This window comes from Paroedura picta, chromosome 12 (genome assembly GCF_049243985.1).
Source record: "Paroedura picta isolate Pp20150507F chromosome 12, Ppicta_v3.0, whole genome shotgun sequence".
Lineage (NCBI taxonomy): Eukaryota > Metazoa > Chordata > Lepidosauria > Squamata > Gekkonidae > Paroedura > Paroedura picta.
In genome coordinates this window covers 49,343,206-49,355,530 of record NC_135380.1, presented here as the reverse complement: position 1 = coordinate 49,355,530, position 12,325 = coordinate 49,343,206, and the positions used below count along the sequence as shown (strand labels likewise).

Below are 12,325 nucleotides of genomic sequence, written 5' to 3'. Positions count from 1 at the left end.
TGTACTCTGCTCTTATCGATAACAGGTTGGCTTCCGCCCAACATAGGGTTTTCAGGGCTTCTCTGGACCCACCTTGTTTAGGTAAGCTTTCGTTGCAATGTTGTCCGTTCTTGCTAACATATAGGAGTTTTTAAATCCAAATTGGAAGTACTGCAGAGCCCTGAACACTGCCTTCATTTCCAGGACATTTATTGGAAGAGTCGCCTCCACTGTAGACCATAGTCCCTGGGCTGAATGACCATCCAGCGTGGCATCCCAACCCCTCAGGCTGGCATCTGTGAATGGTTGTTTTTCCAACCTGAGGCCGAATAGCTTTCCTTTGACAGGTTGCACTTCTTGGTCTACCAAGACAAGCTGGTTTTGGCTGCCTGTGGTACCTTTACTTTCTTGTCCAGTTTTATTGATATCTCGTGCTGGAACAAACTCTGCAGTTGCCAAGAATGTAATCTTCTCCATTCCACGGTGCACAGGTTTGATACCAAGACGCCCATCATACTTGCTGGTGTCATTAGGGACGGAGTTCTCCCTTTTATTAACCGATTCGCCAACTCCCTGGTTTTCTGTACTTTCTCCTCTGTCATGAATAACCTGGAGGCCACCGTATCTATCAGGACTCCCAGATGTTGAAGGGATTGTGAAGGGATTAGTGAGCTCTTTTGAAGATTCACTATGAATCTGAAATCTTGAAGAACTTGCAACGCAATTGAGATGTGGCTGATGGCTTGTTGTAGAGATTGCGCCCTCAGTAACAGATCATCTAAATATGGATGCAGGTGAATTCCCTGCTTCCGTAGAAAGGTTACCGGGGCGATTAGCAACTTTGAGAATACTCTGTTGAGAGTCCAAACGGTAATGCCCTGTATTGATAATGGTATCGACCCACACAGAACCTGAGGAATTTCTTGTGGCCTTCTCGAATTGGCACGTGCAGGTACGCTTCCGTAAGGTCCAAAGATGTGAGGTATTCTCCTCTCTGTATCACCTCCAAAATGAACTTAGAAACATAGAATCATAGAGTTGGAAGGGGCCACAAAGGCCATCTAGTCCAACCCCCTGCTCAACGCAGGATCAGCTCTAAGCATCCTAAAGCATCCAAGAAAAGTGTGTATCCAACCTTTGCTTGAAGACTGCCAGTGAGGGGGAGCTCACCACCTCCTTAGGCAGCCTATTCCACTGCTGAACTACTCTGACTGTGAAAATTTTTTTCCTGATATCTAGCCTATCTCATTGAACTTGTAGTTTAAACCCATTACTGTGTGTCCTTTCCTCTGCAGCCAATGGGAACAGCATCCTGCCCTCCTCCAAGTGACAACCTTTCAAATACTTAAAGAAGGCTATCATGTCCCCTCTCAACCTCCTTTTCTCCAGGCTGAACATTCCCAAGTCCCTCAACCTATCTTCATAGGGCTTGGTCCCTTGGCCCCAGATCATCCTCGTCACTCTCCTCTGTACTCTTTCAATTTTATCTATGTTCTTCTTGAAGTGAGGCCTCCAGAACTGCACACAGTACTCCAGGTGTGGTCTGACCAGTGCCGTATACAATGGGACTATGACATCTTGTGATTTTGATGTGATGCCTCTGTTGATACAGCCCAAAATGGCATTCGCCTTTTTTACCGCTGCATCACACTGCCTGCTCATGTTTAGTTTACAATCCACAAGTACCCCAAGGTCTCGTTCACACACAGTGTTACCTAGAAGCGTATCCCCCATCTAGTAGGCATGCTTTTCATTTTTCTGACCCAGATGCAGAACTTTACACTTATCTTTATTAAATTGCATCTTGTTCTCATTTGCCCATATTTCCATTGTGTTCAGATCTCATTGAACTCTGCCTCTAAGACTTGAGAGTTTCCATCCTGAAGTGGTGAAGTCTGATGAAGCGATTCAGGAATTTTAGGTCTAACACTGCTCGCTAGTCCCCGTTGGATTTGAGGACTGTGAAGAATATTTACACTCCCATTTTCTCTTCTCCCGAAGGCACCAGTTCTATTGCCCTGATGTCGATCAAATGTTGTATGGCAACTTGAGTCCTTTCTAGCTTTGATTTTGTTTTTGGGTAAGGATACTGAACGAAATAATTTGGTGGGAAATTGAGGAACTCTATGACGTAACCCTGTTTTATTATTTCCAACGACCAGCTGTCTGCCTGGTATCTCGTCCACTGGTTTCAAAACAGGGCTAGAAGTCCTCCGACCTGGATAAGGGAGTCACGCCTTGTGAGGTTTTCCGTCTCTCTCCTGCTTTGGAGGAGGATTTCCTCAATGGAACCTGTTGGAGTAGCTGCCTCTGAAGTTCTGTCTGGATGTGGACCAGCTAGATCTTCTGTCTTGTCTTTGCTTGTTGTATGAGTTGAAGGGGCGAAGGGAGTTACCTGAAGATTGGTTGAATCTCCTGTCTGTTCTATGCAGAGTCCTGGGCATTGCCCGCTTTTTATCACATGTCTCCACCAGGACCTTGTCCAAGGATTCTCTGAAAAGTTTTGACCCATGGAAAGGATAAGCAGTGACAATTGATTTTACCCTTGTGTCTGCCTGCCATGCTCTCGGCCACAGTGTTCTTCTCGCTGCTGCTGTTGTAGCCATGGCTCTGGCGTTGAAAATGGATGCGTCCAAATTGGCGTCTGCTGAAAAACAAGCTGCCTTTAGTACTCTATTCCTTCCTTCCGCCACTCTCTTATCTGGCTCCGGCAGTAGTTGAATCAGCTTCTTGACCCACCTAATAGTTGCTCTGAAAACAATGGAAGATATCGAAGATGCTCTTAGGGACAATGCTAGAGTTTCATGTGTTCTGCGCAAGGCAAAGTCTGCCTTCCTGTCCATTACATCCCTTACTGACCCCTGACCATCTTCAGAGAGGAGGCCATAGGATTCCAGCCCTCCTACGGGGCCATCCACAATAGGTGTCTGCATAGTCAGGCATTGTATACAGCTTTTTGGCATATGCTGGTAACTGTCTGTTTGCCATGGGCTTCTCCCACTCCGCCCTGGATTTTTTCTCAAAAAATACTGGCAGTGGAAAATTCCTAGGAACATCTTCCTCTGGGGGAAAGTATTCTTGATTACCATAAGGCCTTCTGGGGTCCAGATCCGCTGGATCATCCAGCCCCTCTTTCCATTTTAAGTCCATTTAGACATTTTGACAGCAAATGTTGGTAGTCTTCTGGTTTGAATCTTTTGGATACCTCAGGTAATTCCATAATTTCAATCACTTCTTCATCGTTCCCGGCCCTAGGGAGGCACGCCTGGCCTCGACCAGGGCCAGGGCCTTTTCGGTCCTGGCCCCTGCCTGGTGGAATGAGCTCCCGGGAGAGCTGCGGGCCCTGCGGGATCTTCCATCGTTCTGCAGGGCCTGCAAGACGGAGCTCTTCCGCCAGGTTTATGGTTGAGGCCAAGGCTAACATCTATGCCCCCCCGGGACCTGGGATTGGGATTGGAGATGGGTACCATCAATATCCCCTCTCCACCTGCTAGTAGGGGGAGGGGGAAGTTGACTAGCCGATCTTGCCATGTTAGCTTGCTAACTAATAATTGTTGGATTGTAGTTGTTGTTAATGGATTTTAATGGATTTTATGGGGGTTTTAGAATGTTGTAACCCGCCACGAGCCGCAAGAGAGTGGCGGGCAATAAATGGAATAACAATAACAATAACAATAACAATAACAATAACAATAACAATAATAATAATAATAATAATAAGATTAAAATGCCCATCTTCCCTCACTGAGGAATCCTCTACGAGAGGCTCCTGCTCCGTGGGTTCCATTGGTGCCTCTGGCTCTCCTTCTGACAGGAGGGATTCTTGTTCACATGATATTCTTGTTGACAAGTTGGCAAAATGTGGTATGGATCCTAATTCTGTCAGGTGGGTCTATAACTGGTTGACAAATCGTACCCAGAGGGTACTTGCTAATGGTTCAGCATCTTCTTGGAAAAGAGTGACAAGTGGAGTTCCCCAAGGATCTGTCCTGGGGCCTGCGTTGTTCAACCTATTTATAAATTATTTGGATGAGGGATTAGAGGGGATACTTATTAAATTTGCAGGGAGGGGTAGCAAACACAACTGAAGACAGCAACAGAATACAGGATGATCTTGATAGGCTCGAGGAGTGGGCTAAACTGAATAAAATGAAGTTCAATAGGGACAAATGTAAAGTTCTGCAGTTAGGTAGGAAAAACCAAATACACCAATACAAGATGGGGGAGACTTGTCTTGGCAGTAGCATGTGCAAAAAGGATCTAGGAGTCTTAGTAGACCATACATTGAATATGAGTCAGCAGTGTGACTCAGTGGCTAAAAAGGCAAATGGGATTTTGGGCTGTATCAAATGGAGTATTGTGTCCAGATCACGGGAGGTGAAGGTCCCGCTTTACTCTGCTCTGGTTCGGCCTCACTTGGAGTACTGTGTTCAGTTTCGGGCACCCCAGTTGAAGAGGGATGTTAACAAACTGGAACGTGTCCAGAGGAGGGCAACAAAGATGGTGAGGGGTTTTGAGACCAAGACATATGAAGAAAGGTTGGGGGAGCTTGGTCTGTTTAGCCTAGAGAGGAGATGACTGAGAGGGGATCTGATAAGCATCTTCAAGTATTTAAAAGGGTACCATATGGAGGATGGAGCAGAATTGTTCTCTCTTGCCCCAGAGGGACAGACCAGAACGAATGGGAAGAAATTAATTCAAAACAGAGAACTTCAAGAGGAACTAAGAAAGACAAGGAAAATGTTCAGGAAATGGAGGGAAGGACAGAGCTCTAAAGAAGAGTACCTACAGGTTACTAGGCACTGTAGATCAATCATCAGAAAGGCCAAAGCTGAGAGTGAGCTAAGAGTGGCCAGGGAAGCCCATTGTAACAAGAAAAGATTTTTCAGTTATGTGAGGAGCAAACGTAAAGTAAAGGAGGCAATAGGCCCACTGTTGGGTGCGGATGGACAAACTCTAACGGAAGATGCAGAGAAAGCAGAAAGGCTTAGTGCCTATTTTACATCTGTTTTTTCCCACAGGTCAAAGTGTTTAGGCACATCTAGAGATGGCCGTAGCCAAAGGATAGTGTCTGGGTGGCAGGTTAACATGGATAGAGAGGTTGTTGAGAGGCATTTAGCTGCACTGGATGACTTCAAATCCCCTGGTCCGGATGAAATGCACCCGAGAGTACTCAAAGAACTTTCCAGAGAACTTGCACAGCCCTTGTCCATCATCTTTGGAACCTCTTTAAGGACTGGAGATGTCCCGGAGGACTGGAAGAGAGCAAACGTTATTCCGATCTTCAAAAAAGGGAGGAAGGATGACCCGGGAAACTACAGACCAGTGAGTCTGACCTCTGTTGTGGGGAAGATAATGGAGCAGATATTAAAGGGAGCGATCTGCAAACATCTGGAGGACAATTTGGTGATCCAAGGAAGTCAGCATGGATTTGTCTCCAACAGGTCCTGCCAGACCAACCTGGTTTCCTTTTTTGACCAAGTAACAGGTTTGCTGGATCGGGGAAATTCGGTTGATGTCATTTACTTGGATTTTAGTAAAGCTTTAGACAAGGTTCCCCATGATGTTCTGATGGATAAGTTGAAGGACTGCAATCTGGATTTTCAGATAGTTAAGTGGATAGGGAATTGGTTAGAGAACCGCACTCAAAGAGTTGTTGTCAATGGTGTTTCATCAGACTGGAGAGAGGTGAATAGCAGGGTACCTCAGGGCTCGGTGCTCGGTCCGGTACTTTTTAACTTATTTATTAATGATCTAGATGAGGGGGTGGAGGGACTACTCATCAAGTTTGCAGATGACACCAAATTGAGAGGACTGGCAAATACTCCGGAAGATAGAGATAGAGTTCAACGAGATCTGAACACAATGGAAATATGGGCAAATGAGAACAAGATGCAATTTAATAAAGATAAGTGTAAAGTTCTGCATCTGGGTCAGAAAAATGAAAAGCATGCCTACTGGATGGGGGATACGCTTCTAGGTAGCACTGTGTGTGAACGAGACCTTGGGGTACTTGTGGATTGTAAACTAAACATGAGCAGGCAGTGTGATGCAGCGGTAAAAAAGGCAAATGCCATTTTGGGCTGTATCAACAGAGGCATCACATCAAAATCACAAGATGTCATAGTCCCATTGTATACGGCACTGGTCAGACCATACCTGGAGTACTGTGTGCAGTTCTGGAGGCCTCACTTCAAGAAGGACGTAGATAAAATTGAAAGGGTACAGAGGAGAGCGACGAAGATCATCTGGGGCTAAAGGACCAAGCCCTATGAAGATAGGTTGAGGGACTTGGGAATGTTCAGCCTGGAGAAAAGGAGGTTGAGAGGGGATATGATAGCCCTCTTTAAGTATTTGAAAGGTTGTCACTTGGAGGAGGGCAGGATGCTGTTTCTGTAATGGGTTTAAACTTCAAGTACAACGCTATAGGCTAGATATCAGGAAAAAAATGTTCACAGTCAGAGTAGTTCAGCAGTGGAATAGGCTGCCTAAGGAGGTGGTGAGCTCCCCCTCACTGGCAGTCTTCAAGCAAAGGTTGGATACACACTTTTCTTGGATGCTTTAGGATGCTTAGGGCTGATCCTGCGTTGAGCAGGGGGTTGGACTAGATGGCCTGTATGGCCCCTTCCAACTCTATGATTCTATGATCCAAAAGAAATTCCATCTAAACATCCGCAAGAAGTTCCTGACAGTTAGAGCGGTTCCTCGGTGGAACAGACTTCCTCGGGAGGTGGTGGGTTCTCCGTCTTTGGAAATTTTTAAACAGAGACTGGATAGCCATCTGACGGAGAGGCTGATTCTGTGAAGGTTCAAGGGGGTGGCAGGTTACAGTAGATGAGCGATGTGAGTGTCCTGCATAGTGCAGGGGGTTGGACTAGATGACCCATGAGGCTCCTTCCAACTCTATGATTCTAGGTCATCTGCCATGGTTTTTTGGAGCGGAGCTCATAAAGTAAGTTTAGCTGGGAAGTTTTGCCTTTATCGGCTTTCTCCCGGAGCAGAAATCATGAACAAGGGAGGGGGGGATTTTTTTTTTTTTTTGAGGAGAGGTGAGCACACAGGAGGTAAACATGAACAAACAATGAGACAATAGGAATGAGGTAAAAGGTAGAAATAGGAAATAAATAACTGCGTGGGTCTTCCAGCTCAACTGCTCTCCCTCCGGGGTAGAAACCGAACTGAAGGGACTGGGTGAGCGCCACCTAGGGACCGGAAGAAGAACTGTTAAGTTCCTGCCTCCCTTGATCCGACGGTGGATCCCAGCAAGTTGTCCTCAGCCCAGAGGAAAAAGGGAGGCTTCCCTCCCCACACCCGGCCTTTCCTGTCATTTTCTCGGGGGGGGGGGTTTCCTGGCCCAAGGGGGAAGGGACACCCCCTCCCTCCCAGTAGCTTCCCTTTGAGCCGGGAAACAGTCACACCGCCTCAGGAATACAACGGGTGCTGGGTTGGGGTTGGGGTGGAGTGGAAGAACTCTGTGGATGGCCTCCCCCTCCCCCCAGGGCCTGGAAAGTCTTCAGGCAGCTGTTAGGGAAATCCCCAGCAGGGGCAGCTCTCATGCAGCAGGGATCTGCAGCCTCTGAGCCTCAGAGGGAAGTGGAAGGAGGAGGGGGTGGTCGGGTGAGGGGTGGAAAGTGATTGGCTGGCCGCTGGACAGACAGGCAAGCCGGTTGGAGGAGAAGACACTCAGGGGCAGGAGTGGGTGTTAAGCGCTCAGTGGCACAAGCCATGAGACACGCTCCCCCTCCAAGGCCTTACCAGAAAATTAATACCGTATTTGCTGGCGTATAAGACGACTGGGCGTATAAGACGACCCCCCAACATTTCCACTCAGAATATAGAGTTTGTTAGATTACATTACAGTACTATGGGCCACCATGGGCAGCTATGTCTATCCCAACTGAAGTGCACCCGTGATATAGGACGACCCCCCCACTTGGAGGCATGTTTTTCAGGGGGGGGGAAGTAGTCTTATACGCCAGCAAATACTGTATGTGCGTTTTGAATGTATTAGTCTGTTTCTATTCAGGAATCTTGCCCCACCAATAGGTTCCATTTGGGATGGCAATATGGTGAACTGGGGGTGGCTCTCAGTTCTGCCTTCCTGAAGTCCCCTTGTGGCTACATGCAGAGCCTGCATCACAACCTGCACAATGTTTCCGAGGAAGACAGAATGAACTGATCTGGGCCACCCACATTGTTTGGTCCCAATACCTGAAGCCTACAGTAGCAGAGCACAGCTATGATACAAAGTAAGATGACAGTTGCTAAGATTCCGCCTGTGATGACCACAGTTCCGGCTGTCATTCGACCTCTTCTCCATCAACACCCTGAAAGACACAACAGGAGGAAACTGCAGTCCAAAAAACAATGTGTTAAAGCAATGCATACTAAAAGCAGCTCCTATTTGTTAGGAGCAAAAAGGCATGATCCAAGAGGTGCCACCAACGACCTCTGGCGCAAGGTTGGGGCAGCATAGTCACTTGTGGGCGGAGTCCTGGGATCCCCACCCAAGCTCCATCAGGCAGCACAGACCACAGCCTTCCTCCCCATAGGACCCATTTCCTACAGGGAGTCAGCCGTATTCACTGCAGCACTTCTGTCCCCCCCGTTTTCCTCCCTGGGGTCTCAAAGCAGCAGACAAAGAAACACATGATAGAGGCCCACAGAAACACCCAGTGCTGATTCCACCCCCCACCCCCCTCCCCAATGATAGAACGTTTACTGGAACCAAATAAGTAGTCGAGGATAAGATAGAGGAGAATAGATGTCGTCGACTGAATGAGGGATCAAGGAGGTGGAGGTGGTGAAATCTGGGGTGCTGCAGGAGTTGCATTTCTGGAAGCTGCACACAAAAAGAAGGCCACAATAATCTGCCGCAAAGACCTACTCCTGCATACCAAAACACATGCTCTTTTGAAACAAAATAATAACAACCCTGGCAGATGGGAGGTGAGTTTTGACCAGCTTCATTTTGTTTCTGCCTGGCTTTGATGCCCTGCTCTGCTGTGGCACTTCTGCAGAAAGCCAAAAGCAAAAAGAGAATGTGCTTTGTATGGGAAATAGATTGTATTATTTGAAAGATATTTGCCCAGGACAAAGTTCAGTCGGCTCTGTCCAACTGGCCCTCAGTGGCAATATGCCTCCAAGAGGGAGTGGATCAAATGAACCAGTGGGGGTTGCAGTACGGAAATTAAACATTGAATTGCTCTCGGTTGCTTGGCAACAATAAGCATGAACTGAGCATGGAAAAGCCTGACTACCAAATGTAGATTTGTTGGATCTATCATATTTCCAATAGCCACTTATGGCTGTGGAAGTTGGACGATAAAGAAATCAGACAGGAGGGGAGTTCACTCTTTTGAGCTCTGCTGCTGGAGACGGCTTCTGCAGATTCCACGGGCAGCAACAGTCACAAACAAGGGAATACCAGAGTGTATAAACCCTGATCTGGCACTATTGGGCAAAATCACAAAACTCTGGCTCATTTACTTTGGCCGAATCAGGTGATCCAACTCAATGGAGAGAGCATTTCTGCTAGGATTACTCAGTGGGAAAAGGAAAAGAGGCCAACAAAGATCACGGGGGTTCGACACAATAATAATTCAACTAAAAGAAGTTGGACAAGATCGAAAAATGTGGCAACAGTTGAGCCATAGGATCAGCAAAAGTTGGACATGACTGAATAACCAACATCAGCAGCAGCAGCAGCAGCACAACCCACTGAATCGTGGGTATTCCCTGCCCCCATCCTCCCCCTCCTGATTCCCCTTCTGGGCACTCGGGAGGAGGAAGAGCCGGCGAACGGGCTCCTGTGCCAGCACTGGCAGCCTGGCTCTCCCGGCCTCAGACACTCCTCCGTCTCCCATCCACTAAACCAGTGAGGGGGGAACCAGGTGTGCTCCACGGCCCTGCTCAGACCTCAGCCGCCCTGTTATCACCATTTCCTCCCATTCACTGGGTGGGTGGGAGGAGCCAGGTGTGCTCTGAAGCACTTCACCTGCCACCCTGCATAGGCCTCAGATGCCCCAAGCTCTCCTTTCCCACCTGGCCACTAAGCAAGAAAGGAGGGGGCTGCTGGGCATGGTCTGTTGTGCTGCACCCCACAGCCCTGTGCAGGCCTCAGTCACCCTGCTCTCTCCCATCCCACCCATTAAACAAGTGAGGGGGTGGCCAGGTGTCCCCGCCACCTTGCGCAAGCCACAGTATATCCTTCCTTCCCTCCCACACTGCTCTATCCTGGCCCTCCCCTCCACCAAGTGAGCGTGGGGGCGGCTGTGCGTGCTCTGCAGTGCTGCAGGCGCTGAACCAGGCTGAACTGCCTGGATGCCCTGCTCTCCCCACCACAGACATCCTGGGAGATAGGTGGGGCTGAGTGAGCTCTATAAGAACTGATCTACAAGAACTGCCCTACTACAACTGTGAGCAGCTCAAGGTGCCCCAGCTGGCTGGCACATGGACGAGGAATGGGAAATCAAACAAGGTCTCCAGATTAGAGTCCACCATTCCTACCCTGGATGGCGTGCAGCTCTCTACGGCTCACTCCGCCAGGAACCTAGGCGTGATTCTGGACGCCTCCCTCACAATGGAGGCCCAGATCACAAAGGTAGCGCGGCTGGCATTCTACCATCTCCGCCAAGCCAAACTACTAGCGCCCTACCTGGCCCCGGAACACCTAGCCACAGTGATCCATGCGACGGTCACCTCTAGACTGGACTTTTGTAACTCGCTCTACGCAGGCCTGCCCTTAGCCCTGACCCGGAAACTACAACTGGTTCAAAATGCAGCAGCCAGGATCCTCACAGCAACACCGTGGAGGTCTCATATCCGGCCTGTTCTCCACCAGCTGCAATGGTTACCAGTTGAATTCCGGATCTGACTAAAGGTTCTGGTTATTACCTTCAAGGCCATACGCGGTCAGGGCCCAGTGTACCTGAGGGACCGCCTCCCCGCCTATGCCCCCAAAAGAGCTCTGCGCTCTACTACCACCAACTAGCTAAGGATCCCTGGCCCTAAAGAAGTCCGTCTGGTCTCGACCAGGGCCAGAGCATTCTCTGTCCTGGCCCCCACCTGGTGGAACGAGCTCCCGGAGGAGATCAGGGCCCTGACGGAGCTTAAACAGTTCCGCAGGGCCTGCAAAAAGGAGCTCCTCCACCAGGCATTTGGCTGAGACCAGACGTAATCAACAGCAACCAAAGGGCCCCTGCTCCCCCCCGCCCCCCCTCAGAATCCCATCAATAAGCCCTGGACCTGTTTGTAGTACTATATTGTTATACCGTTATATTGTGCTGTTATTTTGGTTACAATTATTAGTTATCAGTTATACATGTTACAGACTGTTTTATGTATCGTTCTCTGTTATGATGTAAACCGCCCTGAGCCTCCGGGGAGGGCGGTATAGAAGTATGATAAATAAATAAATAAATAATAACTACTCTACCATGCAGGCTCTCAAGATCAAGCTGGGAGCAGGAAGAGGAGGACCAACACCCACGAAAGCCAAGTATATCCCTAACTCTCAAAGGAATACATTTTTCCCTTGCATTATATCATTTATCTTGGGCAGTGGGCGGTACTGCCTCCTTGGGGGCAGAAGAAGGATCGAGGGGGCGGTAAGGAATTTGGGGGCATTAAAAGGGCAGTGAGGAACTTTGGGCAGTAGAGTGGTGATGAGGAATTTTGGTACTGAAGGGGAGCACAGTGGCTGCACGAAAGAAGCCGCTCTGCTGCATTTGCTTGTCTGCTTCCCACGCTCTGCCACCTGATTTGATTCCTGAGCTGCTTGCAGACTTGCCTCGTTGCTCCCGAACTGTTTTCCCTCATTCCGCTGCTAACTTCTTCCTACACCCCCAGGCTTCTGTGCCACCCCTGACTTCATTGACTTGTAAGCAGAGTGCTTGTGGTGGAGTGAGAGAGAGGGAGAGCGTGCTAAAGGTTAGCTTTGGAGGGGGGGGGCAGGCCTACTCTGGATAGCAAAAGGGGAACTGCAAGAGTTTGCCTTCATCTCCTTCTCCCCCCCCCCCAGCTGACTGTGCTCCCCCACGTGGAGTTACTCATGGGCAGGCCAGTGAGCTGCATTGCAGGGGGCCACTGAGGACAGCCTCACTGAAGTCTGGCGTGGGGGTCTTGTGGACTCCACCATGTGGACAGGAATGGGATCTTTTCTCTTTTGCCTGCAGGACTGAAAACAGGCGGAGCTGCTTCCTAGAGAGGCTGAGCAAGTTGGGGGGGGGGGGGAGGCTTTACTATTGAATGGCCAGAAACGAGGGAGGGCTTCAGATCTGCCCTTGCAGCCAGATCCCAGGAAGGTTTTCTCACAAGTAAGTTATGAGGGGGATAAGCTTTTCAG

At 48.9% G+C, this 12,325-nt stretch overlaps 1 protein-coding gene across 5 annotated transcripts in view; it reads right to left on the bottom strand.

Annotated features, from left to right (window-relative positions):
- FAM163B (family with sequence similarity 163 member B) overlaps positions 1-12,325 on the bottom strand; it is a 77,539-nt gene that overhangs the window by 14,787 nt on the left and 50,427 nt on the right. For 2 of the 5 annotated variants that reach the window (XM_077306734.1, XM_077306732.1), the window contains one exon: positions 8,173-8,306. In XM_077306734.1, the coding sequence (XP_077162849.1) occupies positions 8,173-8,283 (111 nt within the window). In that variant the 5' untranslated portion in view covers positions 8,284-8,306. Of the gene's footprint in view, positions 1-8,172; positions 8,307-10,488; positions 10,508-12,325 lie in introns of those variants that run through there. The other 3 variants (XM_077306737.1, XM_077306735.1, XM_077306736.1) reach the window with 3 other exon arrangements.